This window comes from Prionailurus viverrinus, chromosome E2, assembly GCF_022837055.1.
Source record: "Prionailurus viverrinus isolate Anna chromosome E2, UM_Priviv_1.0, whole genome shotgun sequence".
Taxonomy (NCBI): Eukaryota; Metazoa; Chordata; class Mammalia; order Carnivora; family Felidae; genus Prionailurus; species Prionailurus viverrinus.
This window is the reverse complement of record NC_062575.1, coordinates 31,355,077-31,374,797: the sequence shown is the minus strand read 5'-3', so window position 1 is coordinate 31,374,797 and position 19,721 is coordinate 31,355,077. Positions and strand designations below refer to the sequence as shown.

At 44.1% G+C, this 19,721-nt stretch overlaps 1 protein-coding gene across 3 annotated transcripts in view; it reads left to right on the top strand.

Moving 5' to 3' along the window:
- FTO (FTO alpha-ketoglutarate dependent dioxygenase) overlaps positions 1-19,721 on the top strand; it is a 435,167-nt gene that overhangs the window by 114,642 nt on the left and 300,804 nt on the right. For all 3 annotated transcript variants that reach the window (XM_047835973.1, XM_047835971.1, XM_047835972.1), the window contains exon 3: positions 12,689-13,313. In XM_047835973.1, coding sequence (XP_047691929.1) covers positions 12,689-13,313 — 625 coding nt within the window. The remainder of the gene's footprint in view (positions 1-12,688; positions 13,314-19,721) is intronic.

The following is a 19,721-nucleotide window of genomic DNA, read 5'->3' as shown; positions in this document are numbered from 1 at the left end:
TCTTTAAATCTTAACCCTCTGAGGCAGGTTTTTGGTTTTTTTTTTTTTTTTTTTGTTTTTAAATCCCATTTTACAGATGAGAACACTGAGGCACAGAGGGTTTTAAAACTTTGTTCAAGGCTTATATAATAAGCAAGAAGTGTCAAGACCAGGATCTGAGCCCAGGCTGTCTGACTCCTGAGTCTGAATTTTAGTATCGTCCTACCGTAGCTCTCGATGCTTCTGGGGAATTGCTCTGCCTTCATCCCCACGATCGCAAATCTCCGTCTCCATCCCTGCTCTCCCCTGCGACTTCCAGTGCTCCGGTCCCAACTGCCTATCGGGTGGCTGTGCCTGAACGTCTCACAGGAACATCTAACCCGACGTGATCTGTATTAGTTCATTACCGACTTCATTAAACATGTGTATTTAGCTCCCTTACTCTATGCAGGAACTGTTTTAGGCATTAGAGATGAAGTTGTGAAAACTGACAGAAGACTCTTCCTTCTTTGAGCTTACTTCTTATGGGGTGGGATGGGAGTGGGGAGGGAAGAGAAATAAACAGGAAACTGAAAAATAACTGTCGGACGGGAACACCGGTATGGAGATAAAGTCCGTGAAGGGGCACTGTAGGTGGGGGATTGCAAATAAGGGACATTTGAACAAAGACCTTCTGGAGGTTTAGGAACAAGCCGTGTAGGTCCTTGCAGGAAGAATGTTCTGGACGTAGGGAACAGCAGAGCCTCGGTATGTTTGAGGGGGAGCCCCGGACCCCAGCATATCTGGAGCGGAATGAGAGAGTTGAGAAGAGAAGAGACGAGGTCAGAGAGCCATGGCCCCATGATACGTGGCCGTGCTGGCTGTGACTCCGAATGACTTGAGAGGCCACGAGAGGGTCTGGGGCACAAGTAGGACAAGCCATGACGTACATTTTGGTGAGGGTCCGTTTTAGGGGATCCCGCCGTTCATCCTCTTCCCTAGCGGCCGTCCCCTTTGGCCCGTTCATCAAGTCAGACACCTTGCCGTCCTCACTTCCTGCCCGTTGCTTCGAGCCCTCGTTCAGGCGCTGGGCCCTGGCAGTTCTGCCTCTCTGTACTCCCTCAAGGTGTGTCTCCTTTTCCATTTCCACCGACACAGTCTTCATTCCGGCCCTCGTTTATCGTTTTCCACCAACACAGTTTGGGGGCTTTCCAACTTGGTGTTACCTGTGCCCTCTCCGGTGCCATCAATATTGTGTTCCTCTTAACGTGTCTGACCTGTCACTCCTTGCTTGATAAATTTTGCTCGGTCTCGCTTGCCTGTAAGGTCAAGTTCACCCTCCTCAGCGTAGCCTATAAGGCTAGCGACGACCTCTCCGGTCGAATCTTTGCCCCTTGCCTAATGGAATCCATCCAACCTTAGACTCCTGTCCTGCGGGGTTTCTTGCTGCACCCTGGATCTGCTGTGTCCTTCCGTCCTTCCGTGGCGTCGTGCCTGTTATTCCCTGGGTGTGGAGTACCCTTATCCCCTTTTCTGTCTGGTGAGCATCTACTCACCCTTGAAGACCTTGCTTAACTACGACCTCTTCTGTGAAGATACCGGGAAATCGCACTTGGTTTACTTTCAGGGTGTATTAAAAATCTAGCCACTTCTTACCACTTCTGTCTTCTACACAGTCGCCAGGCTACCGCCCTCTCTTTCTCAGGTGGTTGCAGAGAGCTTTCTGTCTGTTTCAACACCGCGTCTGTAGCCCTGCTGTTTCTGAAGCTTGAATCGGCTCCTTACGCTTTTCATGCTCAGAGCCCTTACATCGCTCCCCGCCTTGTTCGCAGTGAAAGCCTGGGACCTGACGTTTGCCCACAAAGCACCCTGAGTTCTGGCCCCGGAGCTTCTCTCTGCTCATTTGCTGCCTCTGCCGCCCCTCCTCCTGCCACTCTGGCATTCTCGCCCTTTGGAGAATCAACCCAAGCACACTGCTGCCCCCAAGGCTCGCACTTGGTGTTCCCTTAGTCTGGAACTCTCTTCCCCGCCCAGGCGCCTGCGGGGCTTGGATCCTCATTTCTTGCATTCTTCTGCTCAGATGTCACCTTATCAGAGGCCCTCTCTGACCAGCCCCTGTATAAATAGCATTTCTCTCCTACTTACCTTGGATTTCTTTTTTTCCATAGCACTGTCACAATCTAAATAAGTGAATACTAAATCCATAAAATACTATGTATATTATGGGCCATAGATACCAGGTGTTTATATGCCGTATGTATATATGGGAGCTCCTGGCTACCATATTGAAGTTTTCTTCTCTTCGTATTCCCAACACCTAGCGCTTTGCAAATAGTATGTGCTCAATAAATATGTACTCAACAAATGAAAAATTTCCAAAGTCCCTTCCTGCTCGTTTATTCCCTGCTCCCATAGTAGCATATTCATATTTCCATGATGATGAGCCGTTCTTTAGCTAGCGGTTTTTATTTCTATCTGTACTGTTAAACTACGAGGTGCTATAAAACAGGAGCTGCCTTGTTTTTATCTTCGTACTTATGGCACCTTGTACGGTGTCCGGTACATAGCAGGTATCCAGTCATTTTAAATTAACACCCAAAAGACGAACCATGCAGTGAGTGAACAAACACCTCTGAGCCGCTTTGTAGCAAACCACACGTCATCACAAGACCGGTCGCGAAAGCTGTGGCAAGGCCTATGCAGTAACCTCAGAAGAGAGCCTCCTTTGGGAGACCGCTCAGCATCGTGCAGCGGGAGGTTGGGCCAGATAAGCGTCCACCCCATTTGTCTCAGGATATGGTTGCCCAGTCATGAGCATGTTACAATGAAAATTATACAGAAAATATTATGACTGGTAATGTGTATATACATTTCTGTAGAGTGCAAAATACAAAGTGTTAAGCAGCAAACTCTGCTAACAGCCAGATTGGAAATACAGTCCCTTGGCATCACAGTATCCTAACACTTTTTAAATGAAGTACCTTTCCCAAGTCACTTGAAGACTATCGGTTTAATTTCACTCTACCGAAGGTTCAGTTCCATTGGCTTCGTTTATGCGAGCCTCCTGCAACACTGGTATCTTCTTCATTTAACAGCAGGTCTGTCCTCTCTGTAGGACGACATCCTTTCAGAACTATCCCTTGATGTGAGAGGAGAAGCAGTAGAATTTTCACATAATGGTGTCAAGTAGGTGGAAAATAAAGCGTATTCTCCAGAAAACCTACCATTCATCCTGCATCTGTCAAAGATTGATAAAAGCCCTGGCATGTTGGCAATTTATATCTACGATGCCTTTCCAGCTGCTTATTAAACTATATAATTGTCATTTAGGTGACGGAATCTTTCGTAGACCTCAAGAAATATATTAGGTGACCGGACAACTATTAATATAATTGCATGACTGCATACTCCCTGGCAAAACTTTCATGGGATTAAACAACAAAAAAATTCTAACATACCTGAAAATCTGCCGACGGCAGTTCCAGATCATTGTGTGATATCTGATGTTTTACATGTACCTGTCCAGAACGGAAAGTAAACTTGCTTGTTTGGCAGAATGAGTTAATAGTCCATTATTTAACGTTGAGTTCTTTCCCAGAGTTACTTGCTCTCGTTAAAGAAAAATTTAAGAAACACTCCGTGGTGTTTTTATGTGTCAGGCACTAGCCTAGTTACTTTATAAATAATTAGATCAGGCATTTAGGATGGAGGACTTTTCCCTTGGATTTTTTTTTTTGAGATAGTGACCAAATGAGCCAGTTCGAATATATTATTTGTATTTATTGCATTAAAATCATAATTTTCTGGAGCCTTCAACAACGTTTTAAATCAGATCTAAATTAGTACAGGAAGTTATATTGAAACATTTTTGAAAATTCAGGGTCATCAAAAAGAATCTCTTGGCAAATATAAGAAATGTCATGAAAATTAAGAATTTTTGAACACGACATTTTATCCTTGATTTTCTTTTTTCTAAAGTGTATTTATTTTGGTGGCGGAGGGGCAGAGAGAGAGAATCCCCAGTGGGGTCCACGCTGTCAGCACAGAGCCCGACACGGGGCTCAATCCCATGAACCGTGTGACATCATGACCTGAGCCGAGATCAAGAGTCAGACGCTTAACTGACAAAGCCACCTGGGCACCCGTTCCTTGATTGTTCTAATTTAAAAGGTATTTTAGATTTATTTTGGCAAATCTGAAAAATATACAGATGTCTAAAGAAGAAAATTAAAATTATGTCCAGGTTCACCACTTAGAGATAACCACCATCAATTCGTGACCGTATTTTCCCCTAATTTTTTTTTCTGTATTTACATGTCTACATTTGTTTTCTGTTAAAGCTGAGATCCTATTGTCTAAATATCTGGTTATTAAATTTCTTGTTTAATAGTATTTTGTTATGTACGTTTTTCACAAAACAGTACAGATTTTTTCCTAAAGTGTGTTACTTTAGTATTCCATCTTGTATGAATATACCATTTCACCTCTAATCCCCTGTTGGGCATTTGGTGGTTTTCAGCTTTTAATCATAAATAACAGTATGATGAATATCCTTATAATCTTGGTACGTTTCTCTAATTCTTTCCCTATGATAAATTCTTAAAAGTAGGAAAACTGGATGGAAAGATATGAGCATATTAGGTTCTGGTAAATTTTGTCTAACTGGCCATAGCAAAGTTGTAATAGTTTGCATTCCTGATTGCAGACTATTAGAGTATTTGGTTTTGCCTCACCAGCAATGTGTATTACTATGATAAAATTTTGTTTTTTGCAAATTTGATAGGCAAAACTAAATTAAATATAATTTAATACAAATTATGTTAATTGGTATTTTTTTCTGACTTTGGGGGCAGTTCAATATTTTTCTGTATTGAAGAGCCTTTTCCATTAATTTATGTGATTTTCTTTATTGATATATATATATATCAATATATATAGATAGATAGATAGTTGTATGTGTATATATACATATATTTAAATTTGAAAGATTATTTAAGAATATTGTCCATTTTTGCCAAATAGATGGCAAATAGTTTTTTCCAGTTAGTGTTTGCCTTTTTATTTTATAATTCTTTTCATGTAGAATTAAAAAAATTTTGCATATTCAAATGTATCCACCTTTTATTTTTTTTTTTTTATTTTTTTTAAGTTTATTTATTTTGAGAGAGACAGAGAGAGCGAGAGGGGGAGAGGGACAGAGAGAGAGGGAGAGAGAGAATCCCAAGCAGGCTCTATGCTGCCAGTGCAGAGCCTGACATGGGGCTTGAACTAATGAACCATGAGATCGTGATCTGAGCCAAAACCAAGAGTCTGACACTTAACTGACCGAGCCACCCAGGCGCCCCCAAATGTATCCATCTTTTAAAAGCTGCTTATTGATGAGCTGTGTATATGTACAATTTACATACCATACAATTCACCTTTTAAGATTATACAGTTCAGTAATTTTTGGTAAATTGGCAGAGTTGTGCAACTATCACCATGGTAGTTTTAGAACATTTCCAAAATGCCCAGAAGGTCCCTCCTGCCTTTTGCAGTCAGCCTTCTTTTCCACTCCTAGCTCAGACCCCCACTTACCTGCTTTCTATCAGTCTCAGACCTTTTCTTCTTTTACTCTTAGAAACAAGTCTTAAGCACTTATATTTGAGCCAGCCGAGGGCTTGGAGATAAAGTGGAGAATAAAGCCACTACCGTGTCCTTCTTCGGGGAGATTCAGGCTTGCAGGAGAGATTTTAAACAAATGATCCAGTGAAGAAATGGGCAGGAAACATGAATAGACACTTCTCTAAAGAAGACATCCAGATGGCCAATAGGCACATGAAAGGATGCTCAACGTCGCTCCTCATCAGGGAAATACAAATCAAAACCACACTCACATACCACCTCACGCCAGTCAGAGTGGCTAAAATGAACAAATCAGGAGACTATAGATGCTGGAGAGGAGGTGGAGAAACGGGAACCCTCTTGCACTGTTGGTGGGAATGCAAACTGGTGCAGCCACTCTGGAAAACAGGGTGGAGGGTCCTCAAAAAATTAAAAATAGATCTACCCTATGACCCAGCAATAGCACTGCTAGGAATATACCCAAGGGATATAGGAGGGCTGATGCATAGGGGCACTTGTACCCCAATGTTTATAGCAGCACTCTCAACAATAGCCAAATTATGGAAAGAGCCTAAATGTCCATCAACTGATGAATGGATAAAGAAATTGTGGTTTATATACACAATGGAATACTACTTGGCAATGAGAAAGAATGAAATCTGGCCCTTTGTAGCAACGTGGATGGAACTGGAGAGTGTTATGCTAAGTGAAATAAGTCAGACAGAGAAAGACAGATGCCATATGTTTTCATTCTTATGTGGATCCTGAGAAACTTCACAGAAGACCATGGGGAGGGGGAGGAAAAAAAACAGAGAGGGAGGGAGCCAAACCATAAGAGACTCTTAAAAACCGAGAACAAACTGAGGGTTGATGGGGGGTGGGAGGGAGGGGAAAGTGGGTGATGGGCATGGGGGGGGCACCTGTTGGGATGAGCACTGGCTGTTGTATGGAAACCAATTTTCCAATAAATTTCATATTAAAAAAATAAAAATAAATAGTAGTTGAAATAAATAAGCAGTTACAGATTGGCACGTGCTGTGAAACCAGAAAGAGAAGTGTAATGAAGGGGAACGGGGATACGTACGTGAGGGTGGAAGTTCAGGGAAGGATTCTTTAGAAAGTGGCCTGGAGGATGAGAAGGTCCTGGCAGGTATAGATTTGGGGGAAAGGGCCTGTCCGAAGGGGGCTGCTGAATGCTGGCCCCTTGAGACCTGTAGGAAAAGAGGCAGATGTGGTTAAAGGGGAAAGGCAGATGAGAGATCAGTGCAAAATTTGGGGGGGTGGATACTTTCCCACGTCATTTGTACTGTTTTATTTTTGGAATGCTTTTTTTAATGTCAAGGTATTTACATGTGATACACATATGGTTGTGTGAGTTTCCCAGGTCTTTAGAATTATTATTCTTCTGGGTTAAATACCTCTTCTGTAGTCTCCAGCCCCACTGTCTATTTGAGCAAGGGCAGCTGTAGGTAGATGTAGATGTGTGTTTGTGTATTATTTCCAGCCTTCCTCCTCTCCCAGTCCCAGAGTGGGTGTGTTCCCAAATAAAGTTCTTGGGAATTCTCTTATTTTGTTTCATATCTTATACTGAGGATTGTTTAGAAGAACCCCAGAACTGTTAAGACAGTATAGAGAAATTTCCTTCTGAACCACTGCTGTTGGTTAGATGTGCTTCGAACATACCGAGTGTTTGGGGACTTGCTCAGAGAATAATTAGTTTCGTGATAAAATTCGAGTGGACTGCTCTTGGCTCCAGAATATTCTGTTGTTGCTTACTAGCTTACATTGCGCCCTTCACGAGCTGCATGAACAGAAAGTATGAGATTTCTCTTCTTCTTTTGCAAATGGAATAAGTGAGTATAGAAACTGTAAATCCTAAATGCATCCCTGACAGTCTCAATGGCAATTCACAGTGGTGTGCCCCATAAGTCTGCTCTTTGTCAACTTTAAGTTTATGATCCCCCGCCTCAGATAGGCCCTCTGAGAAGCAGGGCAGTCCTACTGTCCCTTCCTAGTAAGGTCATTTTTCCGTATGCAGACTTGACTAATTCATTTTTCTTCTGCATACTTCCTCAGACTTCCTCCGTACCTTCTGTTCCCTGCATTCTGGATTAGGCAGAATAGGCTAGATAATGCTGTAGTGACAAACAACCCTCAAATCTCAGTGGCTTCCCCCAACAATACTTCTTATTCACTTTACATATCATTTGTGGGTTGGCAAAGAGTCACTACCCATTAAAGTAGTAACTCAGAGATCCAAGCAGCCACTAGCCGGTTACTGTGCCAGAAAGAATGTTCTAGAGGGTCTGGCACTGGCAGTGAAGTGCTCCAGGCTGGAAGTGGCAGCCAGCATTTTTCACTGGGCAGAAATAGTGACATGTTTCATCCAGCATGAGGCGGGCTAGGAAGTGTAAGTTCACATGGGCCCCAAATCCTGGATGATAGAGGAGAAATCCAGAACTATTTGGCAAACAACCCAAATGACCGGCACACATTCTTAGCTAGTGATTTGTTTGGCGTTTTCACTGTGAAAATTGGAAGTGCTCCCATCTCCCCCCCACAAAAAAAAATCCCGAAACTTAGTCGTTTGCATATTATCAAGTTTATGGCCCTATCTGAATTTACATCTTCTTTCTCCCAGTTTATTCCGATATAGGAAATATCTTTCCTCTGATCCAAATGTTTTCTGACCACGTACTCCTGTCCATAACGCATTTCAAGCATACACAGTGGTACCCTACTAAATGTTTAAGAATTGGTTGTCTGAAGGGGCGCCTAGGTGGCTCAGTCGGTTGGGCATCCGACTTCGGCTCAGGTCATGATCCCACGGTTTGTGAGTTCAAGCCCCGTGTCGGGCTCTGTGCTGACAGCTCAGAGCCTGGAGCCTGCTTCGGATTCTGTGTCTCCCTCTCTCTCTACCCCTCCCCTGCTCATGCTCTGTCTCTCTCTCTCTCTTTCAGAAATAGTAAAAATTAAAAAAAAAAAAAAAGAATTGGCTGTCTGGGAAAACAAAACGAAACAAAACAAAAAAACCCTTCAGCGTTGACTCAGTGTTTCCTGATTTCTGTGGTGTAAATACTTCCCCATGGCCAATTTCAAGCTACCAGGGCGGCATTACTGAACACACAGTTGCGAGGAGATGTATGCAAGAGCAGGTTTTCTCAAGAGGGATATGAAATGACTCCAGCCCTGGGAGGAGGACGAAGGTCTAGACTCGGATAGGACTGTAAACTTGATAATATGCAAATGACTAAGTCGCAGGGAGTTTTTTGGCGGTTACTCATAAAGTAGACGTAAGTACTACTTGTATATGGTGCCTTTTTCATCACAGTACGCATATTAAACATGCGTATATGTGTCCATCTATCACACGTACGTGGACACGTATTTTGGTGCAGCTCGGTTTTTGTTTTCTTCAGGTTAAAAATAAAACAGTGCCACCATCTTCTTCCCCCCCCCCCCCCCAACTCCAGTGGGTTGCCCCACAGGGTACGTTCACACCCCTCACCTGGGAGGCTCCTGCCCTAGACACCCAAGGCCTTTGCTCCTGTAGTTCATCACCCTGTGTTGTGCAGCAGCATCCTTCTCTCGTTTTGTTCCCGGGAGTATCCTCACGAGCCCTGGTTGTACCCTCCCGTCTTCCAGTCTGGAAGGTTGGTGCCTCGAGCGGTATCGCCCTTCATCAGCCTCTGTGTTTTTCTGTTCCCCTCCGTAGCACGACCCTGAGACAGACCTTCATACGTGCCACCTGCTTTCATGTCACCACCAGCCAACTCTCTTCGGACTCTTATCGCCAGCGCCCTGTTGCGATTGCTCACGTCACGGGCATCGATGATGGGCGTGCTGCCGCATCTAGGGGGTACTTTCTGGCCTCATCTTGCTTGGCCCCCCGGGGGCGGCTGCCTATGCCATCCTCCTTGAAATGCTCCTCTCTTCTGACTTCTGCAGTGCTACCCTCTCCTGGTTTTCTCCCCCAAAAGTCTCTTTTGCTCCTTTGCTCTGTGGCTCAGGCAGTGGCTGCGGGCCCCCTTCTGCATTTGGGCTGTTGCCTTGAGAGAGCTCATTCATTTCCAGGTGTTTCCAAACCAAAGATGTGCCGGGAGCGCCTCCCGCTCTTGATTTTGGCTCAGGTCATGATCCCAGGGTAGTGGGATCGAGCCCCCTGTCGGGCTCTGCACTGAGTGTGGAGCCTGCTTGAGATTCTCTCTTTCTCTTGCTGCCCCCCCTTTCCCCGCTCACGCACACACTCTCTCTCTCAAATAAAAGAAATCAAAAATTAAAACCACTAAAAAACAACAACAACAAAGGTGTGCCAACAAATGCCACCTGGATTTCCCTAGCTCCACTTGCCCCTCTGAGCTCTGGGTGTGTCTGTGCAGTTGTCCCCTTGCCATTTTTACCTCAAGATTTCATAGGTATCTTTTTTTAAAAAACTAATTTTTAATTTTATTTTTTATTTTTTTTTAATTTACATCCAAGTTAGTTAGCATATAGTGCAAGAATGACTTCAGGAGTAGATTCCTTAATGCCCCTTCCCCATTGAGCCCATCCCCCCCCCCCCACAACCCCTCCAGTAACCCTCAGTTTGTTCTCCATATTTATGAGTCTCTTCTGTTTTGTTCCCCTCCCTGTTTTTATATTATTTTTGTTTTCCTTCCCTTATGTTCATCGGTTTTGTCTCCTAAAGTCCTCATATGAGTGAAGTCGTATGATATTTGTCTTTCTCTGACTGGCTAATTTCACTCAGCATAATACCCTCCAGTTCCATCCACGTAGTTGCAAATGGCAAGATTTCATTCTTTTTGATTGCCAAGTAATACTCCATTGCATATATGTACCACATCTTTATCCATTCGTCCATCGATGGACATTTGGGCTCTTTCCATACTTCGGCTATTGTTGATAGTGCTTCTATAAACACGGCGGTGCATGTGTCCCTTCTAAACAGCACACCTGTATCCCATGGATAAATGCCTAGTAGTGCAGTTGCTGGGTCGTAGGGTAGTTCTCTTTTTAGTTTTATGAGGAAACTCCATACTGTTTTCTGGAGTGGCTGCACCAGCTTGTATTCCCAAAGATTTTGAAGGTATCTTAATGGCTACAGCTCCAAAATAGAGCTCCTCATTCCTTCCAATTCTTCCACCTACTATTCCTGTTTTGTCCCAGTCTTTCTTATTTAAAACAAAAAATGGTAAGTTGTTTATTTAGTCATTAAATCCAGGAATCTACTAGTCGCCTATAATTGCTTTCCTTTCTTTGCCCCTCACATCTAATCCATAAGCACTTCCTTTTGCTCTGCCTATAAAGTATGTATTTTACCTGTCCATTTGTCTCTGTCTCTAATTCAGACCATCATCTCTTTCCCCTGGGATGGCTGTGATAGCACCTAATAGAATTTCTGCTTTCACATTTACCTCTTTCCAATCCATGCCCGATATTTTAACTTAAGAGTGATTTTTATAAAAGGTCAATCAAATTACTCTTCTCCCCTTGAGCCCTCCAGTGCACTTTGAGTAAATCCCGGTTCCCTACTTTGACCTCCTAGGCTTCCTGTGGTCCAGCGTCTGTCTTCCCTTCAACCTCACCACGTCACTCTGCTTTGGCTCTTTGGCTCAAGTAAAACTTGCCGCCATTTTGTCTCAAGATGGGGCTGGTGTCCTCAGCGCCAGTGTAGTTTTTGGTCTCTTCCCCGGGAAGCTCTCTCCCCAGCTTGTCACGTGGCTGACGCGGCCCTTTCCTGAAGATCACAGCTTAAATGCCAGCTCTTTAGAGAGTCTTTCCTCATCTAATGATATCCCAGTGGTTTGTTTCTGTCCTAGTACTTAATGCATTTTGAGATTGCTTTTCCTTATTTATTACCTGATCTGCTAGAAAACTCTGTGAGGGCAGGAACCTTATCTCTGTCTCATGTGCTCTGTAGACACATAATGAATGAAAAAATGTATGGAGGAATAAGTGGTCTCACCCTGTTTATCATATAAATGGTAATTATTAAATGAAGATATAGAAGAAATGTGTTTCAAAACTGGTTAGCAGTACAGTAGTGGGAAGGTACCGATCAGATTAAACTTTACAGGGGTAAATGTAAAATCCTGTGCTTTGGTTAAAAAAAAGTTCATTGCATTGTGTAGAATCCGGGACCTCTGGTTTGTCACCCGTTCATAAATCCTAGAAGCCAGAAGTGGTCGCTGACAGGGTAATGAAGTCCTCTACTGCATCAATAAATCCATGCATTTCCATATTAGAGGAAGGATTATCCTACAGTATTCTCTCCCAGTGACCCCAGTGGAATTATTACAGCTTTCTGAATCACAGTAGAATACCTCATTTATTCACTCATTCATTCAACATTTACTGAATCCATTCTGGGCACTAGTATTATAGTTGTAAACAAAAGTCTCATGGTTCTAGTGTTCGTGGGACTTGTTATCTAATTCCCAATGAGAAGTGATTTCTCTTTCAGTGAAAGTACTAAAGCAGAAACCAGTTTGGCACTTACTGGGAAGCAAGGCAGTCTCGTCTGCCCTGGAACCAGACTCTGGAGCCTAGGCCTTCAAATCCCAGCTCCAACACGTATCAGCTACGTGACTTTGGGCAAGTGTTTAAAATGTCTCTGTGCTTCTGGATTCTCATCTAAAAACTGGAGATAATAACGGTGCTGCCACATAATGTTGTGAGCAGCGAATGAGTTACTGTGTATACATGATTTAGAATAGTACTGAGCATTTAGCTGGCACTTAAATAGGTGTTAAAGCGGTTAATTAATAAAATCATGTTGTCTGGAGGGCCAAAGGTCGGAAGACAGGTTGAGGACAGGGAGAAGTGACCGTAGAGGGACCCTGGGAGATCAAAGCACAAATTATTATTAGAGTACTTTATTTATCTTAACGATTGATTGTTTTGAGCTTGGGCTTGTAGAAGCTAAAATCCAGACTGGACAGCCGATGGTAACTGTTTTATTTACTCTTCCGCTTGAGGCTGGAGAGATGTGAATCCTGTTTAGAAAGGCCACCCGCTACCTTGTGTTGTTTTTCCTCCTGATGCTGCCGACAAAGAAACAGACTTCTGGAAATGATAAAATCATAGCTCTCCATGAACACGTATTTTTGCTTTGGTTTTGTTTTAGTGGCAGCTGAAATATCCTAAACTAATTCTCCGCGAAGCCGGCAGCGTCCCCGAGGAGCTCCATAAAGAAGTTCAAGAAGCCTTCCTCACACTGCACAAGCATGGCTGCTTCTTTCGGGACCTGGTTAGGATCCAGGGCAAAGATTTGCTCACTCCGGTATCTCGCATCCTCATCGGAAACCCAGGCTGCACCTACAAGTACCTGAACACCAGGCTCTTTACGGTACCCTGGCCAGTGAAGGGTGCTAGTACGAGATACGAGGAGGCTGAAATAGCGGCTGCTTGTCAGACCTTCCTCAGGCTCAATGACTACCTGCAGATAGAGACCATCCAGGCTCTGGAAGAACTCGCCTGCAAAGAGAAGTCGAATATCGATGCCGTGCCAGTGTGTATAGGGCCAGACTTCCCCCGGGTCGGTATGGGGTCCTTCGATGGGCAGGATGAGGTGGACATTAAGAACAGAGCGGCGTATAACGTCACTTTGTTGAATTTCATGGATCCCCAGAAAATGCCATACCTGAAAGAGGAGCCTTACTTTGGCATGGGGAAAATGGCCGTGAGCTGGCATCACGATGAAAACCTCGTGGAGCGCTCAGCGGTGGCGGTGTATAGTTATAGCTGTGAAGGTACAGTCTGCCCTGTGAAGACGCAGCTCTGAGTGTAACACGACCAGAGTTGTGTAGGCTCTGGAGGTGTGTGCGCGTGCGCGTGTGCGTGTGTGCGCGTGTGCGTGCATCTGTGTGTACACGGTGTTGCCTGCCCTCTTGAGGTTTGCCGCACCCATGTCTCTGCAGAACATACCTCTTTCTCGTCTCGGGGCGCTGCCCAACTCTTTGTTACACGGGACGCAGATGGAGTATTTTCGCGTGTAAGCACCACTGTCATTCCGTCTTTCTCATGCCCAGGAGAACAGATCTTGGTTTCATACAGTCAACCTCCTTTCTCTAAAGCTCAGAGTAGACGGTGCAGTTGCTATAATTAACTTGCTGATAAAGGGCTGGGAAAACAAAAATCTGTCAAATCTTTCCCGGTTCCCACAGGTGCACGCTGCCCGTCTTGCCAAACTCCTTTATTGTGGTTGACATCACTGTCTTGATGGGAGTGATTTGTCAAACATGGACTTGTTCTTGGCTTCGTACAGATTTGACTACTGTCCTTCCTTGCCGGAAGCGGTTGGAGTAGGTTCTGTGAGCAGACAGTCCTCTATTTTTAGGAGACTCTCCAGTCCCCTATAAGCGCTGCTGCAGTTCGAGTCCTGAAAGGGGTGCTGTGGGTGAACTTGTTCTTGCAGTTTCCGAAACCTGGTCCCCTTGGAACAGAGACCCTAGGCTACCTTTTCGAGGCCTACCGGAACTTTCCTTCCTGTGTTGTTCAGTTGCTCTGGGTGCAGGGTCTCTGCTGTTTTTCAGCACAGGCTCCTAAGACAATTGGGCAGATCCAGGATGGCGTGACCACGCTGACTTCGTTCTTTGCCTGATCATTTGACAGAGGGGTACAAGATGCGGTATTAACCCTGTTGTCTATCTCTTCGACCTGTTTACTGGAAGATGCTTGCAAGAGCAGAGTTCTAGATGTCCCATCAGGGAAAGACCTGGAACTTTTAAGGGTCAGTGCTTTCTGAAAACGATTTTTTTATTTTAAAAAAAAATTTTTTTTTCAACGTTTATTTATTTTTGGGACAGAGAGAGACAGAGCATGAATGGGGGAGGGGCAGAGAGAGAGGGAGACACAGAATCGGAAACAGGCTCCAGGCTCTGAGCCATCAGCCCAGAGCCCGACGCGGGGCTCGAACTCCCGGACCGCGAGATCGTGACCTGGCTGAAGTCGGACGCTTAACCGACTGCGCCACCCAGGCGCCCCTGAAAACGATTTTTTTAATTGGATGTCGTTATCGCTGTATGCTTTTCGTTTACTAACATGGCCGTTTTTGGAAAAGGGATCTTAAAAGGACGTTCTCGTGGTTCTCTTCACATTTCTTCCCATTTCCCAATCTCAAACACTGCCTCGGGGTGGGTAAGACATTTTCCAACTTTTACCTTACGTCTTCAGCCCGGAACAAGGAACTAGTTGAGCATTTGGAAATTTTAGCAGTTTCTCTGGCATCGTAAATAATGATGCTGACCTAAGAAAATTGCTTGAAGGGGATTTGATGCTGTCCTAATGGAAGGAATGGAGATCCTCTGATCTTTAATAAGGCGTTGCCAAGGATTTAAGAATGATCACATCCAAGAACTCTGATGTGAAGGAACAATGGAGTTTGTTAGTTTCCTTCTTAAGGAGGCAACTCTCTAAAATTGAGGCAGTGGTATGTGATAGCTCAGGCTGCTACAAAGGTGTCTTTGTGTTCCCACCTCCTCTCAGCCCCACAGTTTTTAATAGTCCTTTTGTGCTCCCAGAGCGTGGGTGATCAAGTCTTTTTTGAAGCCTAGAATGTCGTTCAGAAAGGAATTTAAATTTTTAATGAGTAGTTTCTGTGGTCGGGAGTAGTTAAGACTGATAAAGTATACAAGTCTACGTAAACATATGAAGGTTTAGCCTTGCAGCTGACTGTCATCTGGAGGAGGGAAGTGCAGAGTTCAAATCCGTAAGAGCAGAGGGATTCCTTTGTTCTCTTAGCCCCCCGAGAGTCCCAGAGCTCTCATGATTATAACAGCAGCAACACCAGGAGCTCTCATTTATTGAGCACCTACTGTGTGCTGGGCATCGGTATAAGCATTTGACATGTATTGACCCATTTTATTCCCGTAACAACCCTGTGAACCAAGTGCTGCTGTTCTCCTCATTTTACGGATGGGGAAACTGAGGCACGGGAGGATGATTAACTTTTCCACGGTTGTACAGCTATTAATGAGCAAAGGTGGGATTTGAACCCAGACATTCTGGCTTCAGAGTCCTAACAGTGAAGGCCAAGTGCCTTATGAGCAGATATTTTCTACCCTTGCAGTACAGCTCCCTCTGGGATTTGGGTTTCTAAAGTGCCCACCTCTGGAAAAGTGAAGGGAATATTCTACTTGCTCCTCCTCGCAGGTCCTGTATCCTCTCCTCTTCTTCCCGCCACCTCCCTTCTCTCCCCCCACCGCGACATCCGCTATAGCTTCCTACACATGCTCTCAGGTGATTGGAATGCATTAGATAAGCTTATTCTATGAAATGGAACCTCTGTCTAGGTCTCCGGCTGTGGTGTTGGGTCAGATGGCTTACAAAGCATGTGCCTTGAACCTGTTCTCGGTGGCTGCATTTCTTCCAGACGACTTTTTCCAGGTGACAAGGGATATGTTTACTTCCCTGGCCTCCTTGTAATCCTGCCAGAAGTATGGTAAGGGCGGACTTCAAGAGAGCCACTTGGGTTAAAATCACGACTAGGGTTAGAAAAGGCTTTAAGGGAGTGAAGAGAAAGGAAATTTCAGCCAACTGTGCTGTTTTCTGGATCCTTGAACACGTTTGTCGAGCAGCTGCTCAAGGAGGTTCAGTTAACTGTTCTAGACACTGCAGAGGATGCGGAAGCAAATCAAATGCTCTTCTTGTGTTGAAAAGATGGGTGAACTAAAGTGTGCCCTTGTGATTATAATTACGAAATGAGGAAACGTCAGGTCTGGAAGAGACTTTTGAAGTCACCTAGTTCAAGTGTCTCATTTTATACATGAAGACACTGAGGCAGGGAGAATGGCAGTGACTGGTCCAAGGTCACATAGCTATTTAGTGATAAGAGAGCGTTTCATGCCATAGGAGCTCCTGCAAATGCATTAGGAGTTCAGAACAGAAGTGATTACTTCCTGCTGAAAATTAAATTCAGGTGCAGCTTAAGAACCTTCAGGACTTTGTTCTCAATGCCTTTTCCTAGAGAAATCTTCATGTGGATTTATAATGAACCAGTCATGCCTCTTTGGTTTATTTCTGTGAGTAGAGGTCATCGAGAAGTAATTTGTATAGGGTACGTGTAATTATATGATAAATTCATTGGCTTCACAAGCAGTCCTAGTTAATAGATATCCCCAGTAAGAAGATTGAAATGGTACAATATTTAATCAGGAATGGCTTCAGGGAATCATGTGTAAATAGGCAGAGTATTTGATTTTCCTATGCTAGCTTTGCTGGCAATTGCTTGTTACTCCTAGATCCAAACACACACACACACACACACACACACACACACACACACACACACACACACTTTAGCAGGGAAGGCATTAACAATCTATTGTTTAATTGTTCTCCAACGGGAATACCTTCAAAAAGATCAGGTAAATAATTATTTGTTACTGTTTTTGGTCATTTGGAAGGAAACATTTTCTGCAGCGTTGTCTTTATAAAAAAAATTCTTAAGAATTTTATTTTATTTATTAAAAAAAATTCTTTTAGTGTTTTTTTTCTTATTTTTGAAAAAGAGAGAAACAGAGCCAAGTGGGGGAGAGGAAGTGAGAGAGGGAGACACAGAATCCCAAGCAGGCTTCAGGCTCTGAGCTGTCAGCACAGAGCCCGATGTGGGGCTCAAACCCACAGACTGCAAGATCATGACCTGAACTTCACCGACTGAGCCACCCAGGCACCCCAAGAATTTTAACTCATGCTACGTATTGCAGATTCCTATTTTCCAGATTCCTGGGAAGGAAAGGTGAGGAAGAAAAGGAAGAGAGACCAGTCCATGATTCCTGTTGAGTATGTGATAGACTAGAAAGCAGGGACTTTGTAATACTTATCTTAGAATTCTAGGATTCCCACTTATGTCTTTGACTAGGAAAAACTGAATTCACTTAAGGATGGAAATTGGTTGCCATGATTCTCTCTTTTTTTAAAGATGTTATTTTTAAATAATCTGTACACCCAACGTGGGGCTTGAACTCACAACCCCAAGATCAAGAGTCACCTGCTCCACCAAATGAGCCAGCCAGTCCCCCCCATGTTGCTGTAATTCTTAAATCTTTACTTTTAAACGAGTAGCTTTGTCTTCCTTAGCTTGTCTTTGGGAGCATGAAAGACTAGACTGTAATTGAAGCTAGGAGCTTGGGAGCATTCCTAATTTTTTTAAAAGTTAGGATTTTTCTTTCTTGAGAGAGAGATCGTGAGCATGCAAGCAGGGGAGGGGTAGAGAATCCTAAGCAGGCTCCACCCTCAGCAAGAAGCCTGACCTGGGGCTCCATGCCACCAGCCCGGGATCATGACCTGAGCTGAAATCAAGAGTCAGATGCTCAACCAACTGAGCCACCCATGTGCCCCCCAAATGCTATGATATTTAATGTTTGTCTTAGTCTTCCCCCATTCCTATCTGAGATCTCAAAGCTCTTTGTTTGTTTCATTGTATCATGCCATGTTTGTTAGTTTTGTTGTTGTTGTTGTTTTTAAGTAGGTCTCGCGCCCAGCACGGAGCCCAGTGTGGGGCTTGAGCTCGACCCTGAGATCAAGACCTGTGCTGAGATCAAGAGTCAGCCACTTAGCTGCCTGAGCCATCCAGGCACCCCTGTTGTTAGTTAGCTAGTTTTGAAGTCACTTCTACCACTCAGTAAAACTTTTTTGGTCTACCAAGTCCTATTTTTTAAAATCCCCATGGAATTATTTATGCACTTAACAATAAGCATCTACTGTTTGCCAACCACTTTTCTAGGTGCCGAGCATCTAAGCATGAACAAAAATCCCTGCCCTCATGGAGCTTATATTTTCGCAAAGAGAGACAGAAAACGAACAAGAAGTTTGTACAGGGGTGAGGCACAGGTGTACCGTTTTAAATAGGCTTCCTTCAGAAGGTCACATTTGAGCCAAGGCTGGAAGGAGTGAGCGGGAGAACACCTTGGGTAGAGGGAATATTGAAGGCCTAGAGATGGAACCTGATGTTGGGATATTTCAGAAGCAGCAAGTGCAGACGCAGTAGTGGAGTGAGAGAAGAGGGAGAGTAACAGCCGTGAAGACAGAGAGGAAAGACGAGGAGCCGAGAGTGGGCAGCAGCTAATACGGATGTAATACTGTAATACGAGGTAGCGGGTTTGTACACAGTGTGGCAGGAGATGGGAGCCATTGTGGGTTTGAGTCAAAGGAGGGAGGTGGCACTGGAAGCAGCAGAAAGAGACTATTGCAGTAATCCAGATTGGAGAAGGGGGGCCGGTTTAGAAGAGGCAGAGGTAATCCAGATTGGAGAAGGGGGGCCAGATTAGAAGAGGCAGAGGTAGTCCAGATTGGAGAAGAGGGGCCGGATTAGAAGAGGCAGAGGTAAGGAGAGGTGTTTGTATGATGGCACCCATCTTCTCCATGGAGAAAAGGAGCAGTGTTCAGTGCCGGTGAGAAAAGAGGACCAGCAGTGACATCTCCTAATTGTCAAGAGAAGACCAGCCAACAAAAATGGCTGATTTTTGCCCCCTTCCCTCAATAGTTATATTGAGGCATAATTTACATGCAACAAACTGCACATACTTAAAGTTTACCTTCGTAGGAGTTTTAACACACCTGTGAAACCATGACCACACTCAAGAGAGTGAATTTTCTGCAGAAGCTTCCTTGATCCCTGATGATTAATGACGTTGAGCTTTGTTTCATGTGCTACTTGGCTATTCGTGTATCTTCTTTTGAGACATGTCTCTTCAAGGTTTTTTTTGCCCATTTTGAATTGAGTTGTTGTTTCAGTTGTTGAGTTTTAGGAGCTCTTTATAGGTTGTGGATGTTAACTTCTTAACAGATAAGTGATTTGCAAATGCCTTCCCCAAGAATGGCTGAGTTTTTTTTTTTTTTTAATTTTTTTTAACGTTTTAATTAATTAATTTATTTATTTATTTATTTATTATTATTTTTTTTAATGTTTATTTATTTTTGAGACAGAGACAGAGCATGAACGGGGAGGGTCAGAGAGAGAGGGAGACACAGAATCGGAAACAGGCTCCAGGCTCCGAGCCATCAGCCCAGAGCCTGACGCGGGGCTCGAACTCACAGACCGCGAGATCGTGACCTGGCTGATGTCGGACGCTTAACCGACTGCGCCACCCAGGCGCCCCCGCGTTTTTATTTATTTTTGAGACAGAGAGAGAGCGTGAACAGGGGAGGGGCAGAGAGAG